At 35.6% G+C, this 22,690-nt stretch overlaps 2 protein-coding genes and 1 long non-coding RNA gene across 9 annotated transcripts in view; 1 reads left to right on the top strand and 2 right to left on the bottom strand.

Annotated features, from left to right (window-relative positions):
• The window catches only part of thbs3b (thrombospondin 3b), a 29,251-nt gene extending 16,559 nt beyond the window's left edge, over positions 1-12,692 (bottom strand). Inside the window, exons 1-7 of one of the 3 annotated variants that reach the window (XM_087294890.1) lie at positions 12,617-12,692; positions 10,916-11,023; positions 7,714-7,920; positions 5,268-5,521; positions 1,941-2,043; positions 1,327-1,353; positions 1,126-1,208 (exon numbers count right to left, since the gene is read on the bottom strand). In XM_087294890.1, the coding sequence (XP_087151016.1) occupies positions 1,126-1,208; positions 1,327-1,353; positions 1,941-2,043; positions 5,268-5,521; positions 7,714-7,920; positions 10,916-10,994 (753 nt within the window). In that variant the 5' untranslated portion in view covers positions 10,995-11,023; positions 12,617-12,692. Of the gene's footprint in view, positions 1-1,125; positions 1,209-1,326; positions 1,354-1,940; positions 2,044-5,267; positions 5,522-7,713; positions 7,921-10,915; positions 11,245-12,616 lie in introns of those variants that run through there. The other 2 variants (XM_087294889.1, NM_001045214.1) reach the window with 2 other exon arrangements.
• LOC141379096 (uncharacterized) lies at positions 11,903-14,512 on the top strand. Its single transcript, XR_015516804.1, has 2 exons — positions 11,903-13,547; positions 13,984-14,512. It is a non-coding gene; the product is annotated as an uncharacterized LOC141379096 (long non-coding RNA).
• Positions 14,011-22,690, bottom strand: part of mtx1b (metaxin 1b) — a 41,762-nt gene continuing 33,082 nt past the window's right edge. For 2 of the 5 annotated variants that reach the window (XM_087293872.1, XM_087293870.1), the window contains exons 6-9: positions 18,691-18,767; positions 18,433-18,590; positions 16,472-16,691; positions 14,011-15,008 (exon numbers count right to left, since the gene is read on the bottom strand). In XM_087293872.1, the coding sequence (XP_087149998.1) occupies positions 16,480-16,691; positions 18,433-18,590; positions 18,691-18,767 (447 nt within the window). In that variant the 3' untranslated portion in view covers positions 14,011-15,008; positions 16,472-16,479. 5 annotated transcript variants of the gene reach the window in all.

Here is a 22,690-nt window from a genome sequence, read left to right on the forward strand (position 1 = left end):
TATTTAATCTTAATCACTTAGTTTAAAAGAAAAACCCAGAACATTTGGTTAACTATCACAGTTTAAATTAATCTACATTGATAACATTTACTGGTTTTATATATAACGTTTGAACTGGGCAAAAAAAATGTTGATTCCAGAACTGGTATTAGCACAGTTATTGCTCATTGAGTGACATAACAGTCACTATCCTGTGTAAATGCATATTTTTAAAGGATTGTATAAAAATAACAAATAATGGAAATGCCAACTACATTTCAATTGCTTTTCGATTAATCGCCCAGACCTACTTTACAGATAAGTTTTTACGCTTAACTGAAGTGGTTTTAGACTTGTGAGAAACAGGGTTACTGTGAATAATAGGTGATGAAAACGCATGAAACTTTAAAAAAAGATTTGCTTCCCGTTAGGATGGAAACCGGCTATTGTCATCAAAGTTGCTAAACCCAAAGCATGACCACTATTTTTCTACACAGAAGTAGTTTCTTCTAAATCCTCAAACTTGAAGTTTAAAGTGAAGATTCTCTTTATTCAAAACATTTAAAATTATATTTATTGTCTACATCTTTTCCTTCGGGACAGTGTGGTGGCTCAGTGATTAGCATTGTCGCCTCAAAGCAAGAAGCTTTGCTTCGCTGGTTCGTGTCCCGGCTGGGTCAGTTTACATTTCTGTGTGGAGTTTGCATTTTTTCCCATATGCATGTTTTGCATGTTCTCCCATATGTTCACATGGTTTTCCAGCATATGTTTAAAGCATATGTTTTATGCAGTGGATGCCCTTCCAGCTCTAACACAGTACTGGGAAACACCCATTACCACATGTCTTTGGATTGTGAGGGAAATTGGAACACCCGGAAACCCCTGAGAACACAGGGAGAACATGCAAACTCCACACAGAAATGCCAACTGGTCCAACTGGGACTCAAACCAGTAACCTTCTTGCTGTGAGGCGACAGTGCTAACCACTGAGACACCGTGCTGCCATTTTTAATGATTTTATTTTTTACATATGTATGCGTACTGAGGGTAATGAAAATTATTGGTCAAGAACAGTGTTGTTTCATATTATTTTAAGCAAGTAATTTGAACGAGCAGCAAATATAATTTTTCCTGTTTTTCTCTAACCTGTTCTCTGATATCCTCTCTCAGCTCTCCCATGATCTGGTTAAAGATGATCAGCTGTCCAATCAGAGCTTTGGTGTGATCACCTGGCCATTATCAAGAAAGTCATCACAGCATGAAGATAATACAACTTTGATAGTACATCATGTGTTTATGTGATGGCAGGTTATATTGTCTAAACACATATCATTTTTTGATACTTACCAAGGATGGCATTAATGTCACTGACCACTGTAAAGAAACAATAATTACATATAATCAATATATCAACATCAAACAGTTGTGCAGATAATATTTTTGTGGAACTGTGATACTTTTGATCATGATTTTTTATATAAAGTTCAACACGGCAGCTTTAAGTAACAATATCAATTCCTTCACTGTCCACTTAACATTCCATGCGTGCGTATTCTATACATGTGGGCATAATTTTTGCATTGCCACAAGAGGGCAGTATGATGATATGACAATGGTAGGAGTGAGTTATTATCCCATTTGGTATTATGGGATACTGTGCACTTTGTACATCTTTACATGGTAGTATGTATTGACAGTTTTTAATTTTGTAATGAGCATACTACAGTGATGTATAGAAAGCACATTTATTTTTTGTATATATATATTTTTTAATTGAAATCCAGAAATATAAAGATCTCAGATTATAATACTTATTGTTCATTTGTTATACTCAAAATGAACAAATGAGTCCAGTGCTTGTTGGACACATTATCCAACATAGCATATTCTGATTCTGATATGTTTAACACATTCAGTACTCAAAGGGCATCATTCGCTGATGCTATAAGGCTCATTCTTACCTGCATTGTTTATTGCTGAATCTCCTTGAAACGGACAGTCAATGAGGAGACCAGCAGTAGCCAAAGAGCCTCCGAGAGCCAGTTTAACAGATTCTACTAAACCCTAAAATATAGACATAAATATGAGACATGCACACTATCTCTGATGAGCACAACGTCTATCTTTATTCCTCTTTTTCAAGATTCTATTGAACACATTCAGTATAATGCTTCCACAACTTTGTATACTGAAGGCAGCGCTAATTAGATATACATAACAAACTCACTGCACTATGAGAGTTTAATGGGTGGTGGTGATGTGGTTGCGAAGACATTTGGGGTAATTGTGGGGTAGTAAGTCAAAACAGATCTTTTCTATCTCTTTGTGCATGTGTTATTCTGATTAACCTTATATTACTAGAGTATCTATTTAGAAGCAAGCATATGAGACCCTTTTTATCAATTCAGTAAAATAAATAATTTTTTTTGTAGAACAAAATCAATGGTAACCAGACAGCTTACTGTATGAATGCCATTGGCTTCCATAGTGTTTTTATTTACACTTTTCTTATATTTCAGCAGACAAAATAAAATAATGTTTCACAAACTAATTTCGAGAGGAGCATCTGATATGATTGATCGCAACTGGTCTCTCATCCGTAATCATTAGTAAGCTAATCGGATCATTCCAAACTCACTATAAATAGCCCAACTAACATTACTCCCTTATCTTTTTTTTAATCCCCCCATCCACCCCATCTCCTCCTTTCCTTCTTTAACAGGGGGAGCTTTCGAGAACTTCCTGATCTCGTACCCCTCACATGCTCATTGACCAGGCGCACACGACTTAAAAAAAAAAAAATAATAAATCCAATAATAGTTTTGGCAAAAACATGCACTCGTCTTTCATTTTAATTGAAAAATATGTATATGGCACATATAGGGCCTGTGTTTCCTTTCCAAATATTATTAAGAATACTACATATTCTATTCTAAAACATAAAATCCCTCACAAAAGCTAACACGTATTCTAATATCACATATAAATCATATAAATAAATAAATAAATAAATAATGAGGCTATTTATTAAGAACTAAAATTTAATATTTATTTTTTTCTTAGGAAATGAAAAAAATCCTATTTAATAGTAATTTAAATAATAATTATTATGATGATGACGATTATTATTATTATTAATATTATTATATTTCAATTATTCATTTTCTTTTCAGCTAAGTCTTAATCTAGGGACCCAACAGCAGAAGCCAACTTATCCAGCACATGTTCTACGCAGCGGATGCCCTTCCAGCTGCAACCCATCTCTGGGAAACATCCATACACATACGGACAATTTAGCCTACCCAATTCACCTGTACTGCATATTTTTGGACTGTGTGGGAAACTGGAGCACCTAGAGGAAACCCACGCAAACGCAAGGAGAACATGCAAACTCCACACAGAAACACCAACTGACCCAGCCGAGGCTTGAACCAGCGACCGTCTTTCTGTAAGGTGACAGCACTACCTACTGCGCCACTGCGTCGCCCTATTATTATTATTATGTAGGATATTGTTTATTATTTTTGTTATTATTGTTTGTTATTTTATTTTTTTGTAAAGACACCTTTTACAATTTGACAGGCAAACCACTGCAGAAATGTTCTAACCAACAGGCCCATGTCATATACAGTACATATACTTAATAAATAACCTACTATAAATGAAAAGCATTAATGTATTCTATGTTTTTTGTTTTCACAAGCTTTGAAAACGTAACATAAATTTCACTTTTAAATAATAGGTCGCCTATAGCTTTCGTGCTACGGCTTTGTTCAAAATGACATCAATGTTTTTAAAGTGCACTGCAAAGGGAGTGCAATTGTAAACACGAAAATCGCTGAATTTGAAGTTCAAATTTCAGAATGTTCTAAATGAACGGGGCATAGGGGGATAACTGGAAATAAAACACAGCCAGGAACTATGCTTCTAACTACAGCTCTAGCGGTGTAGGTGCAGCCCATCTAGCAAAATTTATGTGGCTCAAATCCGGCTCACACTAGACACTTACATCTGGCCCACATACCGCAAGGAATGATGGCACATGGGCGGTCTGCTCCTGTTTGCCAGATCTGGGTCACAATTAAGCCATAGCAATATCACATATCAGCCAGAATTCAACCAAATGAACCAGAACTGACCCTATTCTTGGCAACAGTTTGCTTAGATTCTGGCCCAGATCTGGCCTATTACTTCTGATAAAGGATTAAACATTTGTAAACATCAGTGAATCATATTATTCCATCACAGGTTTTGCAAAGTTCTTAACAGTTATAACAGCCCAAAAGAAAAAAATATATTAGGAGGTACAGGGCTATGAGCCCAACTAAAGCAAACACTTTTCTCCATGATGGTGACTTTAGTCTATGTGGTCCACATATGTTTTAAGATAACTGGGGCCACTATAGGCTATCAGTTACATTAGCCAGATTTTATTGTGCCGAATATTCGCCAAAAGTGGCCCACCTACGTTTTAAAATAACTGTGCCACGTTTGCCATAGTTTTTCTGGGCCACTTAAGGCTCACAGCCGCAATAGCGAGAGCTTACTGTGCCAAATATTTGCCAAAAGTGACCCACATATGTCTTAAGATAACTGGGCCACATTTGCACCTACACGTGTAAGCTACTTTAGGTTTAGACCCAGATTACCCTTAAATGACTATACCACTATTTTGCCAACTGTGGCCCACATTTGTCCTTTGTCATTTGGGCCAAATTTATCATTTTCCACATGGGCCACATTGAGCTCACATTCAGATTACATTTTGCCATAAGTGCCAAACTTTGCCTTAAATGGCCAATATATGAATTTAAATCTTTGGCCCCCCTTTGACATTGTACAGGTGGGCCACTTCAGGCTCACATTTATTTTGTCTGGGTCAAAGGAATACCACCAGTGCTGCATAACTGCCTAAAGTGGCCCACATTCGTATGCTATCTAGTAAGCATACAAGTTTGTGACATGTTCGTTGAAACTATAGATTTGGGAAACTCCAAATCAACGAACTATGTTTGTAACGACAGGACTTGCGACTTTAGTTAGCTAACCATGGTTTTTGGAAATGCACCCCGGCTTGATGCAAAAAAACAAACAAACCATATTTGATGAAATCTATAGTATGGTTGAGTAAAGTATGCTTGAATAAAATCAAATCTGTTTATCAAATAAAGTGATCATTTCTTTACAGAGGACTGGAAATAAACTGCTTGATCTATATGGTTTTGCTATACAGTTGCTTGGATTCACACACTAACTATAAAAAAGGAATTTAGGCATAAAAGAATCACCTGTATCCTGGCATAAGACTTCTGTCCGGTGCGAACATCCACAGATTCCGCCTCTGATGGAAGTCCGACGAATGAAGGCAATCCCTGAGCAGAGTCGACTAAACGGCAGTTCACATAAAGCTCAAGGTTTATGTGACTCCGTCTAAGTCCACCAATTCTGAGTATAAGTGACTGTGTGCGTCCCTCTGCGAGAGCAGGGTTTTGTAAATTGACAGTATGAGCTTTGCCATCAGAACGCAAGTATCGCACCAGTACTGAGGAGAAAAAGAAGAATATATATTTCCGGAGACAGAAATCACAACCAAAAGCTACAGAGAACATAATGAAACACTAGGCCTGATATGGCTGTGCAATATCACAATATACAGTGGGTACGGAAAGTATTCAGACCTTACATTTTTCAGTCTTTGTTATTTTGCAGCCATTTGCAAAAATATGTAAGTTCATTATTTTCCTCATTATTGTACATTTAGCACCCCATATTGGTAGAAAAACACAGAATTGTTGACATTTTTGCAGATTTTTAAAAAAAGAAAAACTGAAATTTCCCCTTTGCTGTATACACTCATGTATGTAACTCATGTGCTGTACATTTCTTATGATCATCCATGAGATGGTTCTGCACCTTCGTGTGAGTCCAGCTGTGTTTGATTATACTGATTGGACTTGATTGAGAAAGCCACACACCTGACTATATGAGACCTTACAGCTTACAATTCATGTCAGAGCAAACGAGAATCATGAGGTCAAAGAAACTGCCCGAAGAGCTCAGAGACAAAATTGTGGCGAGGCAGAGATCTGGCCAAGTTGCAAAAAATAAATCGGCTGCACTTAAGGTTCACAAGAGCACAGTGGCCTCCCTAATCCTTAAATGGAAGACCAGAACCCTTTCTCGAGCTGGCCGTCCGGGCAAATTGATCTATAGGGGGAGATGAGCCTTGGTGTAGAGGTAAAGAAGAATCCAAAGATCACTGTGGCTGAGCTCCAGAGATGCAGTCAGGAGATGGAAAAAAGTTGTAGAAAGTCAACCATCACTGCAGCCCTCCACCAGTCGGGGCTTGAAAGCCCATATGGAGTTTGCTAAAATGCTGAGAAATAAGATTCTCTGGTCTGATGAGACCAAGATAGAACTTTTTGGCCTTAATTCTAAGATGTATGTGTGGAGAAAACCAGGCACTGCTCATCACCTTTCCAATGCAGTCCCAAAAGTGAAGCATGTGAAGTATCATGCTGTGGGGGTGTTTTACAGCTGCAGGGACAGGACGACTGGTTGCAATCAAGGAAAAGATGATTGTGGCCAAGTGCTGGGATATCCTGAACAAAAACCTTCTCCAGAGTGCTCAGGACCTCAGACTGGGCCGAAGGTTTACCTTCCAACAAGACAATGACCCTAAGCACACAGCTAAAATAATGAAGGAGTGGCTTTACAACAACTCCTTGACTGTTCTTGAATGACCCTGTCAGAGCCCTGACTTAAACCTAATTGAGCATCTCTGGAGAGACCTAAAAATGGCTGTCCACCAACATTTACCATCCAACATAACAGCACTGGAGAGTATCTGCAAGGAGGAATGGGAGAGGCTCCCCGAATCCAGGTGAGAAAAAGTTGTTGCATCGTTTCCTCATGGCTGTATTAAATCAAAAGGGTGCTTCTACTAAATACTGAACAAAGGGTTTGAATACTTAGAATCATGTGATATTTAAGTTTTTCTTTTTTAACAAATCTGCAAAAATGTCACCAATCCTGTTTTTTTCTATCAATATTGGGTGCTGTGTGTACAATAATGAGGGAAAAAATAACTTAAAGGATTTTAGCAAATGGCTACAACATAACAAAAAATTCAAAATCTAAGTAGGGTCTGAATACTTTCCGTACTCACTGTCTATCATAAAGTAAAATGACATAATAAAAAGTCTAGCATTTCATATTAGGCTCTTTATTTTGTGCTATCACAAAATACATTATTTACTGTAATACTTTTTTATCATTTATATGAGCACAATATTACAAACCATTATATATGCAGACAGAAACATGACAGAAACATGAATAACAGCATCATGAGGAAGATGCAGTTACATTGCTTTATTTTTATGTTGCACCTGTAATGATTAGTTTTTGAAAAGTGTTTTATGGTTTATTAATATTTATTTTATATTTCCGTGTTTTTAATCAAACTGAAGTTCCAAATCAAGTGAGAAATATAATCATATATGAATGCGTAAATTTCTGTGTGTATACTTTAAATGTAAAAAAAATTGTTCTTTGCTGTGGTCAACATATAACACTATTAATTGATTGAATTTTACAGAAAAGGTGTTATACAGTGATATACAGTATATCATTATCAGGATATGAGATGACTTGTTTCGTGATATGAGATTTTTGTCATATTGCCCATGCCCTAATATTTAATATGACTGAACAATATGAAAGAACACTTACATTTGTTGATCTTGCCTACAACAGCAATCTCTAGGTATTTCTTGTTGTCCTGCTTATCATAGAGACCAAATAAAACGCCTCCGAGTTTGGGTGGCAGCATGAAGGTGGAGGTGATGTACAGATCTCCAACCGTCTGCAGAGCTCCAGACAGATTCTCTATAGCTGCTGCTGTCTGACGGACATCATGAAGCTCCAGCACATTGATTACTGAGAGAGAGGAGAGTATTACAGGTTAGATAGTATACAGTTTATGCACATTTATAAACTGCCTTCACTGACATACTGCAGAACAAGGGCAAGAACAAATTAACCTGCTTGTGAGTCAAAGGAATTTTCCCAAAATGACAATTCTGTTGTCATTTTCTCACTCTACTTGTTTCAAGCCTCTTTGAGTTTTTTTTTTTCTACTGTTGAACACAAAAGCAAATAGCTTAAAAAATATTTGAAACCTGTAAACATTGACCTCCATAGTATTTGTTTGTCCTACTATGGAAGTCATTGGTTACAGGTTTTCAGCTTTCTTCAAAATAACTTCTTTTGTTTTTAACAGAAGAAAGAAACTCATAAAGGTTAATAACCGCTTAGGGGAAAGTCACTTCATTCATTTCCCCTTCAGCTTAGCCTGTATTTCAGAGGTCATGACGGCGGAATGAACCGCCAACTATTCCATCATATGTTTTACGCAGTACTGGGAAACACCCATACACAGTCATTTACACATTTACACTACAACCAATTTAGTTTATTTAATTCACCTATAGCAAGAGTAAATAGTAAGTAAATTTTCATTTTTTGGATGAACTATCTTTTATGATAGATGTTGTGTCTATGGTGGAAATGTTCTGCTGCTATTAAAGAACAATTTCAATGGTTTTACAATGGAGAATAAAATTAGAGGAATTTGGATTTTTTTCCCCACTTTTATTTACTTTAAATCTGTATTGTAGGACTTAACCTCTTCTCTGACAACATTTTAAACAATTTGTTTAAATTATATATATATCACTATATATATATATATATATATATATATATATATATATATATATATATATATATATATATATATATATATTAGTGATATATATACATGCATATACATACATATACATATATACATATATACATATATATATATATATATATATATATATACATATATATATATATATATATATATATATATATATATATATATATATATATATATATATATATATATATATATAGTGATATATATACAATTTAAACAAATTGTTTAAAATGTTGTCAGAGAAGAGGTTCACTAAGATATCACTAAGATATATGTATATATATATATATATATATATATATATATATATATATATATATATATATATATATATATATATATATATAAATAATTTTTTTTTTGTTTTTATTTAGGTTAGTTATTTGAATTATGATAAAAAGTGCATGGAGCTGTCAGTACTTTTTTTCTGTTATTGAACCAATTTCATTCATTCATTTTGCTTCGGCTTAATCCCTTTATTCATCAGGGGTAACCACAGTGGAATGAATCGCCAACTTATCCAGCATATGTTTTACACAGTGGATGCCCTTCCAGCTGCAACCCAGGACTGGGGTACAGACTCATTCACACACATACACTACGGCCAATTTAATTTATTCAATTCACCTATAGCAAATGGCTTTGGAATGTGGGAGAAACCGGAGCACCTGGAGTAAACCCACGCTAACACAGGGAGAACATGCCAACTCCGAACAGAAATGGCAACTCACCCAGCCAAGACTCGAACCAGCGACCTTGTCACCCCTGAACCAACTTGTATGTATATTATTTCCTAAACAATAAACTGTTTCAAACTATATCAATACTAAAAAAGTCAATAAAAGTCACTTTGTTAAAATGCACATTTGATTTTTCAACATAAAATGCCAACAGAGCAGAGATTAGGGTACCCTAACGCAATTCATAACCATAAAACTAGTAAATCATAAAATATGTAAACTGTTCATTGACTTTATTTCTGAAGCACAGTATTAAAAAAAAAAAATCTATGAGATATTTGAAACAGAACACTGATCACAGTTTTAAAACACTTTCAGATTATGCCAAGTTATTGGCATTAATCTGGCGATAATTGTCTTAATTATCTGACAAAACTTATTTCCCCCATCTTTGCAAGATGGTGATCCCTATTGATAACGGAAACCCTCTGACAGCAAGTTTTCCAAATGAACACCATAATATGGTGGCAATTAGAGCTCAAACACACAGCAATTTAAAGCCCTTGTGAAATCAAAATTTACAAGGTTTATTTTTCTTTATTCGTTTGGTGCACAATTCATTCTTGCAAGTTAAACTACTAAGGAACAAATGTTGTTTATCTTCAGTCAAATACTCACAACACACGAAAATACAAAAATGCTCTGCAAGAAAAAGAAAACAGTTGGGTTCATAAACTTTCCTAGTCCTTCTATTATGATCTGCATTATTTTGTGTTTAGTTTTATGGGATTTGATGTGGGTGTGTTGTCAAACGGATAAAAATGTTTTCTTAATTATTATGCTTTTCTATTTGCATGTGTTTGCTTAACTTGCAGTGCATTTAAACTATCTCACCCACCATACTAATTGGACCCTTTCAGCCACAGCACTGTGATTTCTAATTTTGTATCTTTATATGTCTATGATAAACAAATGCATGAGAGGCCAGGATTATGTGGAGAATTACATTGGGTAATTGCTCAGCATTTATTTAGCAGATGCTTTTATCCAAAGCAGGATGTGCATGCAGAAATTACCTTTAAATGTTGTATTAAACTATCAAGTCAAACACAAAGGAATAATTTATAGGGTCACTTATGACCCATAAAAAGTACATTTTGGACATCCAGTCTTTGTACAGCTTTCACTCAATTGCCTGATATCTCATTGTTTGGATGTAGACTTTGAGCAGTTAGACTGGGTCACTGAGGGAGCATGAAATGAGACAATAAAGTACAATTTAGAGGTAGGAATGAGCAGTTTAACAGGGATACTACCCCTTTATGTTAAGAATGTGAGAGAACTGATATTATTTAGCATCATTTGTTATTTTTAGTCAGATTTTTTAAAAAGCTGAATAAATCCATTAGAATAAACTAAACTACTACCACACTAAATGTATTTTATAGTACATTTTAAGATGTGCATTCAAATGTAAATAAAAACTCACCTTTAATTTCGGACGATTGAGAAAAGTGGACAGCAACATACAGAACAAGCAGGTTTGGCACAATTTTCCTCAGCTCCATCCTCTTGAACCAAGTCCAACAAAAGCCTACTGTTTAATAAAGCGAATGTAATCCAGTTAAGTTCCTCTTTGTCCGTCGTAAAACACAAGAACAGCTCGACGCATCGGCGATCTTCATAACATTACGTTCACCCTCTGACCGCTTTCTCGGCGTCTCTGTGACCTAAGCGGCCCGGGGTTCAAAGAGTCTGCGCGGGTGAGAGTCTGCGGGTCCACCGAGACTCTGCAGCGCAACACTTTCTTTCCCAAATGAGAAACAGAAGTTGAGCTGCAGGCGACGGCAGGGGGAGAGATAACGAGGCTTGTCAATCAACCTACAACTATTTATTGCGGGTCTCTCCCGCTGCGTCTTCAGTTTACCGCGCTGAGCTCCTGTCTGACTATTGAATTTCACCGTGCAAAAGAAAATATCTGTCAAAGTTTTGGTTTCCGACAACTAAATATAGATCTGAGCTTGGGTTTAGGAAATGTATTAAGAAAGGCAAATTAATCAGGCTATATTTTAATGCAAGATGTGGAATCAAAGAACCCACAACGGGATTGTTGCCGTATAAATAATATAAATTTCGGTTTAGGCGGTTATAAAATGATAAATATTTGATTTATAATTATAATATCAATCTATTACTTAGCCTTAAAAAATTAATAGGCAAAATTATTATGGTAATGCCGAATGTTTGATTCTGATTGGCTGATGAACGTCCTCCGGTTAGCTATCCATTTCCCTGTAAACAGACAGCTAAATTATTTCCTTATCACTAGCTTACATTAAATTATTTTTTTGAGACCTATTTCACAGCCTCTAGAACTATATATTTTATTACAGTTATTATGATGTAAAAGGGTTCCTTATTATGTAAAAAATACTTTTGACCGAAATAATAAAATTTCCAAATTAAGCACACTAGTCATGGCACATATTTCTATTATATTGTCTCTGCAACAATGCTACAACCAGTTTCATAACAGGAAGCCTATATGGAAAACTTTGTCACTGACAAACTAAACTGTGAGCTGACCTTGGTTGACCCTGACACAGTAGTAGTAATGTTGAGTCTTTGTACTGACATTTGAAACACTCTCACATTACATACTACATACAGAGGCCTCAAAACCCAAGAGAAGTGGATGGCAGCAATTTTCAACTCAATTCTGAACTTGACGCTAAATGGCAGCATAATTACAAGTCTACCAAGATCAGGATATATATGAAGAGCAAAATATATATGAAGATCAAGATATTTATGAAGAATATAAATAAAAGTTAAATACACTGAAGCTGTGTAAACAACCATTTCATCCTGGGATCATATCTGCACATTTATAGCCCACTTAAATTACAATTTACTGTACAATTTTGGTTGCTAGTAAGACTATGAACTTACAAGTGCAAAAATAATTGCTATTGTAATGTTAAAATACAGCACAATTGTAATTATGTATTTACAGTAAGCATGTAAATTTAGTCTGACTGAAAACCAAATTTGTATAACTGTAAAGGTACTTTAAAGAGCGCTATTATGAGCCCCATATTTTGGTTTTGAGGGTCTCCAACAACAGGCTGAAAAGCATACAAGGGCAAAAAAACCTTATAATAGTCTTATATTCTGCATTTATTATTACCTAATTATCCCAACGACTCCCATATGCGCGATGCTAATCTGCTCTGATTGTTCCGATGACACAATCTGCTGTGATTGGTTGACTGCATTCACGTGTGTAGGAACAGCTGATGGTGGCCATAGCAACGACAAACAGCAGAGGATTGCAAACTCAGAAACGCATTTAAATCAGTAAATAAATCATCATGCGTCATGTTTTCAACATGGTTTTAGACGCAATATGTGACTATAAAAAGTTAACCATATACAATACAAGCTGTAAGTAACAAAACATAAATAAATGCATATTTTGCTAGCTAGAGAAAACAAGGAGGCAACCATTGTAATCACACTTACACTTCTAAAATAGAAGAAGAAACTGATCCATGAACTGTGTACTGATAAAGTTCTTGTCAAGCTCTGACAAAGTCCCATGCATTAATAGTCTTTTCTGACACTTCCTTTAACAAATGGCCAATGAATCCCCATTGCAGGATAGATTATTACATTAATCACCAAAACATTCACCCATCTTCAGCCATGATCAGTCTCACATCCACACACACTCAGCTAGTGTTTGAAGAGAAAGGCACGTTCATGCTTTACCGGATCCAGCACTTCATATTTGGTATTGTTTCATGTCGACGTCAATACGAACAGCCAAAAGATCTGGATGAACAGCAAATCATCTTCTATTAAAAAAAATCAATTTTTAAATATGGTGCACTTTCAGATTTAAACCTCAGCCGGATGTTTTCATTCACTTAAAGCCGTGTTACACACTGTATGGAAGGTCATTTTCAAAAACCCATAATAGAGGCTCTTTAAGACTGTACATTAACATAGTTTACAGTATTTATTACAGTGTAGTTCATAACAAGGTTGATCATTTCACTTAATTAACCCTAAATGTATATTAATTTAGTATTGTTTGTATATTTTTTACCCTCAAAGTGTCATTTACTATCCATTTATTAGCATTGTGCTCAGGTAAAAATATAGATTTTTATTTGGTTTGCTTGTGTACTTGCTGAATTATTTCAAGGAATAAATTACAATATTTTAAGAGTATTTAATGGAATTAATTAAAACTTCATTATTTCATTTACCAGAAACCAAAACTATTATATTACTGAATATTCATAATATATACACAATTATTTTTTGTGTGTCACCCCAAGATTTGGTGTGGTCTTACTTGGCCACCCCTAAGAACATTTTCTGGGGGTGCCACTGATTGTGCTCTAGACCACGGTTTCATTTATAAATCTACTTTAACATTCTATTTAAAAAGGATCTTTTTTTTTATTAAAATGTCACAATTGAATGGTAGGGTGATTAAATAAACAGCATATTTTCTGTTTCGTATGAACTAACCCTTTAAAACAGGGGGGAAAAAACAGCAAAAAGAGAAAGTACATTAACATAGATTTTTTAATAATTATTATTATATATAAACCTGCAAACAGCTCAGTCAGTAAATGTGTAATTCTGTCATAATTACACTGTTGCACATCTTGAGAAGGCTCAACCCATATGAGCGACTAAATGGATGACTCCACTGGGCCTCAAGTTTCCACTGAGAGATTGGGAAGGTAAAGGGTTGTATAATGGCCACAGACTCCAGTTTAACTGCAATGTTTAGCATGAAATAATAAAGTTTTCATTCTCTGGAGAACTCTAAAAACGGTTTGATTTACAAATCTCTTGGTCTTGAGTGGTCAAAGAGCTCCTAGATGGTTGGTTTAAGATAAGAAGACAAATTTACTCTGCACGTTATCTTGGAAATGATAATAGCTTGACAGTCTGTTTAGTCTGCAGGAAGGCATATCAGGTCACTGCACCAAATTATTTCAATATTTAGAGTTGAATATAAAGTCGAAAAGTGGTGAAATGCTACAGCGCAGCTGTTAATGTTGACAGGCCTTTATGATTTCTGTTAACAGTCTGTTTCCATGATGATGTATTTATATTCAGCTATGAGAAAGACATGAAGTCACTTGAAAAGTTTCAGCTTCTTTGGATTTATTAGTTATGTGTTAGAGTATAATGTTAATATTTGTTTTATTCTATAAAAGTCTGAAAACATTCTCAATGATAAATTAAAATGTTTTTCTTCAGAGATTTTCTTTTACATTCGAAAAATCACAATTAGTCAGCATATTAAATTCATTTTGTGTGATTGAAATTTAGGGCTATTTCACCAAATATCATGAGTGAAAAAAAAAAAAAACAAATAAATAATAATAATGATAAATGTGTATGGGCGTCACAGTGGCGCAGTGGGTAGCACGAACACCTCACAGCAAGAAGTTCACTGGTTTGAGCCTCTGCTGGGTCAGTTGGCATTTCTGTGTGGAGTTTGCATGTTCTCCCCGTGTTCATGTGGGTTTTCTCTGGGTTCTCCGTTTTCCCTAACAAGTCCAAAGACATGCAGAATAAGTGAATTGGTTAAGCTAAAATTGTCTGTAGTATGTGTGTAAATAAGTGGGTTGTAGCTGTAAGGGCATCCACTGCGTAAAACATATGATGACTAAGTTGGGGGTTCATTCAGCTGTGATGAGCCCAGATTAATAAAGAAACTAAATGTGTATATGTGTGTGTGTGTGTGTGTGTGTGTGTATACTGTTGAAGTCAGAATTATTAGCCCACCTTTGATAAAATTTTTTTTTAATATTTCCCAAATGATGTTTAACAGTATCTTCACAGTATGTCTAATAATAATTTTTATTCTGGAGAAAATCTTATTAGTTTTATTTCAGCAAGAATAAAAGCAGTTTTTCATTTTTAAATACCATTTTAGGGTCAAAATTAGCCCCTTTAAGCTATATACTTTTAAATTTTTTTTCATTTTTATGCAATCATTTATATAATTTATTTATTTTTTTATAAATATTTTTTTGCAAGGAAAATAAAATAAATTCTAATTCTAATTTGAAATTACTTCTAATTAAAAAAAATTAAAATGACCTTTGGCATGAGTATACCCAGCATGATCCCAGGAAACCCAACAATTTTACAAATTGTCAGAAAAGTGGCTTATTTGTACAAATTCAAATGAAACTGTAGAAATTTAAAAACAGGTGTGCTACCGAACCCCACCCTTACCATAAAACTGCTTTTTGCTTTTAAAAAAAAATAAAGTTGAAAAACTGACATCCAATTATAAAGGATGTCTCCGAGATGTGTCTTTTTCTTTAATGGTCCATCACGAAATGAAGCCAATCACAGTAGCAAAGTCTACAATAGTAAAAAAATTAGCGCCTATGATCAAATAGATGTTAAGCTCGATAAATTATGCATGTTTATGATAGGAAGTTTTTTTCTGTTTTATTTTTTTAGAACACACTTAACTCCTTATAAAACCCTATAGAAACAGTTATTGGAAAAACCCAGGAGATAAATATATATATATAAATTATGTTCAACGATGTTGCAATATATGGTATATGGCACTAAACAAACAAACTGTGATTGGCTGCTTTGGATGTCAGTCAATGAAATTTGCAAGTCTAGATCTCAGTAGATGTCAGATTGTAGGTCTTGCTAAAAAGACCAGCTTAAATGCAGACCAAGAGATAAAAGAGAAAACAGTAAGAGATATTTTAATGACCTGAAAATCAAGTCGAACTTCCTTCTTGTGCGAGACCTGACGAATTACAGATCGGTATATAGTAAAGTAACAATAATATTAACAATAATTCCAATAAAAGCACCAATATGTGGCTCGCTTGATGCTACTTCAAGTGAGTGATTCAGGCAGAGCGCACTGAAGCATGATGGTTTAAAAGAGATTTAAAAGAACTGAGGTAACTGGGAGTGCAGCTCTAGTCTGAATGGCCGAGGAGCAAGAATGTGGCACTAATGCCATGTTTACTTCTTTATTTAGTCCTCATCTTCTTCATCCCCATCTTCATGGCTGGAATTCTTCAGCTGTGGCCGTTCTCGTTTGATGGTTATAATCCCGGTGAGGACAGCGTAACCCAGCATTGCCCCCACAGCAAACAGAACAGACAGAATCTGGTTGCGACGCATGTGGGGCTCATTGTCGAAGTCACTGCTGTCAGACTGAACATGAATCTTGCGAGCTGGAGCCTCTGAAAAAGAGATTGTAATATTTAAGTGGATTGGTTAATAGTTGTAATGTCTGAATTTAAATTCAGATCCCTTAATTTGGACTAATGAGTTAACAGAAGAAAAAAAAAACTCATTGCTTTTACACCACCATACTGCAGGGGCAAAATGAGGCTCAGATATTATTTTAAAGTCCATTCAGAAGAAAGTTCATTCAACCCCAAATCAGAAAAAGTTGGTACAGTATGAAAAACGCTAATAAAAAAGAAAAGTAGTGATTTCTAAATTTTCTTTAACTTGTATTTCATTGCAGACAATACAACAAACATTATTTAGTGTAATGATTTGTAATGTTTTCGCTTTTCAAAATAAACACATTCCAATTTGCAACACATTTAAAAAAAAAAAAAAGAGTTGGGACAGGAGCAATTCAGGGCTAAATAATGATGTGATTTAAACAGGTGATGTTAACAGGTGATTGTAAATATGACTTACAAAAGCAGCATAGGTCTAGTCATTTTAAAGATGGGCCAAGGATTGCTAGTTTGCCAACAAATACACCAGAAAATTATTAAAATTTTTAAAAACAATGTTCCTCAAAGAAAGAAAGAAGACATTTAACATTCAACAGTGCATAACATAATTAAAAGATTCAAGGATTCTTAGTGCGTAAGAAAGAATTTCAGTGCATAAAGGAAAGCTGAACAACCATGATCTCCCATCACTCAGGTGGCACTGCATCAAGAATCATCATCTATAAGCGATATTGCCACATGGGCTCAGGACTACTTTGGCAAACCTTTGTCAAGAACCACAATACGTAGTTACATCCACAAATGGCAGTTAAATGTGTACTGTACCAAAAGGAAGCCCTTTGTTAACAGTGTCCAGAAGTGCCGTCAACTTCTCTGGGTTTGTAGACATCTGTGATAGAAATCAGTATTACAGGTATTTTTTGGGATAAATGGACGATGTGTGCTCCCGACCACATAAAAAAAAGATCATGTAGATTGTTACCAGTAACAAGTTCAAAAGCCATAGTCTGTCATGGTATGGAGTTGCGTCAGTGGCTTTGGCAAAAGTAATCTGTGATGGCACCATTAATGCTGAAAAGTACATAGAGCTTTTGGAGCACAATATGCTTCCTTTTTTTCCAGGTATGTATATTTCAATAAGACAATGCAAAACCACATTCTGTACACAGTACAAGGTCCTGGCTGCGGAGGAAGAGGATACAGGTACTTAACTGGCCTGTCTGCAGTCCTGACCTGTCTCCAATTAAAATGCATAGCGTATTTTAAAATCCTAAAAGGCGACAACGAAGACCCTGTACTATTGTCCACCTTAAGACTTTAGTTGTGCAGGAATAATGGGTTAAAAAAACTCCCGAAACACATCATCACTTGGTGTCTTCAGTCCCAAAATGTCTTTTAAGTGTTGGAAAGGAATGAAAACATTACACAGTGGCAAATGCCTTGCTGTTCCAACTTTTTAAAAAAATCAAGAACCAAAATTGGAATACATGTTTTTATTAAGTAAATTTATATACCACTTCTTTCATTTTTTATTTGTGTTTTCCATACAGTCCCAACTTTTTCTGATTTGGGGTTGTGTTTGCATTACATTTATAATACTATGTATAATGTCTCAAACTATGTATATTATTAACTACTACTACTACTACTACTACTACTACTACTACTACTACTACTACTAATAATAATAATAATAAAATGTAGCAAAATCTTTTAACACAATACCCACCTCGTTGATCAGAGGGGAAGTAGAGCAGTAAGATGTTGCTGCAGAACTGCTCCAAGTTGTTCAGTGAGTTCAGGTGCTGCTGGAGTTTTCCATTTGGCAGCTTGATCTTCAACAGAGGAGCTAGGTGTGCAAACACATAGGCATCCAGAGACGAGGGACTGCAAGCACACACACACACACACATATATCATGTGCACACTTCTTTCTCTCAAAAACAATCAAGTACATGTGCAATGACACAAAATTAGTGTTGCTCACGAGTCTCCAAAGAAGAATTTCTGTGATCCCAGTCTCTGTGACAGGAGAGTCATACATTCAAATGCATCACGATAAAGCTGCAGAACAGAAACAGAAACACATACTCGGTTATACTTTCCAAAAACAATCTATCAAAACTGCTGGCAGTCACTGTAAAAAAGCAAATGTATATCTGTCTTCACTCAAAGCTTAAAATTAATCAAACTTTATTTGCCATAACCTTCTTTTAAACCCACTAAAGCAGCGATAACTCAAAGACATGTTGCTAGGGTGAGGAGTCATCTGACCCAATTCTTTCTATGTTGTGTAAACACATGATGGAGATCCAGTAAAACCATTCAGGGGTGAAAATGTAGAGCACCAAGAGACTGTCAAAAACAAAGATACATGCACACGCACATATACATATATATATACATACATATACACATATACATATACACACATATATATATATATATATATATATATATATATATATATATATATATATTAATAGTATATAGATATATTAATAGAGAGAGAGAGTGAGAGAGAGAGAGAGAGAGAGAGAGAGAGAGGGAGAGGGAGAGAGGGAGAGAGAGGGAGAGAGAGAGAGAGAGAGAGAGAGAGGGAGAGAGAGAGAGAGAGAGAGAGAGAGAGAGAGAGAGGGAGAGAGAGAGAGAGAGAGGGAGAGAGAGAGAGAGAGAGAGAGGGAAATGGTTCTCCAGTGCACTGCCTGGCCAAAAATAAAAATGAAAAACGTTTAGAGTTATGTAAGCAAATACAGAGTGGGTAACTGTTTTTTATTGCAGTAATTCATATGTTTCTGGATTGTTGTATTGTTGGCAGTAATTCTAACCATAACTGATGCAGTGTGTAGCTTTTTTATTTCTTAAATATGTCAGAGCACATATCTCATGGCCATATTCCAGGATGACAATGAAAAGACCAATCAGCCTTAAAACAGTGAAAGACAGTTTCATTTTCACAGATAACTTGGACAGCAACTGACCTGAACATCAGCCTGAAACATTATTCACAGACAGGAAAAAAATATTCAATTATAAAATGCATAGTTGGGCAGCGCAGTGGCTAGCGCTGTCGCCTCACAGCAAGAATGCCATTGGTTCGAGCCTTTGCTAGGTGAGTTGGCAATTCTGTGTGGAGTTTGCATGTTCTTCCTGTGTTGGTGTGAGTTTCCTCTGGGTGCTCTGGTTTTCCCCACAAGTCCAAAGACATGCGGTATGGGTGAACTGGGTAAGCTAAATTGTCCATAGTGTGAATGAGAGTGTATAGGTGATTCCCAGTGATGGGTTGCAGCTGGAAGGTTATCGTAAAACATGCTGGATAAATTGGCGGTTCATTCCACTGTGGAGACCCCTGATTAATAAAGGGACTAAGCCAAAAAGAAAATGAATGAATGAATGAAAATGCATTGGTTCTTTATTCTGATTGGTTGAGCTATGTTCTGAGTTGTTGTAAAATACTCTACAAACATACGCCAACCATTCCAGTATAATTACTGACTTTTGTTTTGTACACGTTGTAATTAAGTTCAAGATAAAAACACGTCATACAACTCCATGCTGTTCACATCTTCAGACTGGGGATTATCAATCTCTATAGCTACAATAGCCAAAATGAACTAGCATGTCATTCGTTTATATTCACATTCCCTTTGTGTGAAAAAAAGGTAAATAACACATTTTTACAAACATTAATATGATGAAACAACTGCTCCCGTTGTGCCAAAAATACACCTTAGCTGTTATAAAATGACTTTAAACCACAGCCTCTGGGGGTTTATTGCTTTATCACAAACTCTACAGTATCACAATAACTTTGGTTTTGGCCTGACAGTGTATATATAACAAGGATATAATTATGCAATAAACAATAAAACAAAAAAGGGTGACGATGAAAGATTATCACAGTGAAAAAAATAAGTGGATTCTTGTGATCTCAAAGCAGAATTTTCAGCATCGATACTTTATTCTTCTCTGTCACATGATTCTTCAGAAATCATGGCAAGTGGCTGCTGATAAGTTTTTCTTCTTAATATCATTTAATCCTTGTGTATTGTTAAAATTTACTACCCTTTCATTATGTTAGTGGCTGTTTTGGCCCATTTACTTCCATTATAACCACCCACCCACACCCACACCCACACACCCACACACACCCACACCCACACACACACACCCACACCCACACACACACACACACACACACACACACACACACCCACACCCACACCCACACACACACACACACACACACACACACACACACACACACACACACACACACACACACACACACACACACACACACACACACACACACACACACACACACACACACACACACACACACACACACACACACACACACACACACACAATATTCCATATAAAAACCAGAAACAAATTTTTTTTGCACTGTAACTAATGATAAGGAGTAGAAATTACAGATTTCACCAAACAGTGAAGAATGCATGATAAGTTGGGGCTCTATTTTAAAAATCTAGGTGCAACGTCTAAAGTGCATGGCACAGAAGCAGAAGCAAGGGCGTGTCCAAATTCACTTTATTACTGCTATTTTAAGGATGGAAAAATATGGTTTGCACTGTGGCGCATGGTCTAACAGGGTTGTGCTTAATGAGTTCTGGGTGTGTTTTGAGCATAATGTGCAAACCACATGTGTAAACCAACCAGAGTCAGTTTAACACACCATCTGCCTGAGGATAAAGCACGAGCCTCCTCCATTTGGCCTCCTTACTTTCTCTTAACTTTACTTTCTTGAATAAGGCAACGGTGTTGTATGCACTCAACTGAAGCCATGCATTAGCCAATATATTTAATTTAGTTTGTTAAGGGCAAAGATTTGTTTCAAAACTATTTCTAAATTCAGATCTAATTTCCAGCAAACGAATAAATGAATAATAATAATGAAGTCTGGGCAAAAAAACTGAGTTTTATCCAAACACATGCACTATTCTTATGCCCCATATGGTGATGCAGACGTATCCAAAACCCGACAGGTGGACTAATCTAAACTTGTTTTTATAAAAAAAAATATATAAACATGCATGTAATAAATATTACTAATAACAACAACAACAACAACAACATTATATGAAAGCAAATTATCATGCATTACACGAAAAAAGCCCCCCTAGATGAAGGCACGCAGGTAGTTTTTTATATTTAGGTAGAAAGTAATAATTTTTGTAACATTTCAGTCCTTTAAGCTTCAGTGTTTGACCATGTGAGAGTTGCAGAGAGCTAGCTGCCGGATATTAAACAATGTATACGCTTTTAATGCGCACAAGTAACGCGCTTTGCACTGGATTTTAGACCTGCTTTTAGCTGGTCAATTGCACAGTCTATTTTAGTTCTTAAAAATAACAGTGCACCAACAATGCGCCTTAACACCCCTCCTTTTTAGATTGGAACACCCATGAGTGGTGCAAATGGATTTGGCTCAAGTGGATTTACTATTTAAACAACGTGTCACAAAGCGGGAAAATTAGGATTGTGCCACTACAAAAAAAATAGCAACAAATCAGGCCAAACATATTGTGCGCCTTATTGCACCAAGTGTATGATAGGAACCATAGTGTCAAGACTTAACAATCAAACAATCTTGTTTTAAAATGGATATCAATGGGGCACAAACAGCCACTAACATAAGAAAATAGTCAATTTGCCCAGACTGTACTGTTAAGTTTTTTTTAACAATTCCAAGGCATTTTCCAAAATGTGTGTCAAACTAATACTTGTCACAAAAACCATTGCATCTGCTGAAACACAGATAAATACATTTGTGGCCAAATTAAGCCTCAAAAATCAACCAAGAGTGAATGAAAACATCTCACACAAGGGTTAAAACTTAATTTTTCAGCTTAATATTTCTATAAAAATCGAGATACTTTATTTCTATTTTGGCAGCTATTTTTTTTATTAAATCACATAAAGCATGCGATTTACAGAAGTGATTTATATCTGCCTGTTGT

The sequence above is a fragment of the Danio rerio genome, chromosome 19 (assembly GCF_052040795.2).
Source record: "Danio rerio strain M-AB ecotype USA chromosome 19, GRCz13ab, whole genome shotgun sequence".
NCBI classification, from domain to species: Eukaryota; Metazoa; Chordata; class Actinopteri; order Cypriniformes; family Danionidae; genus Danio; species Danio rerio.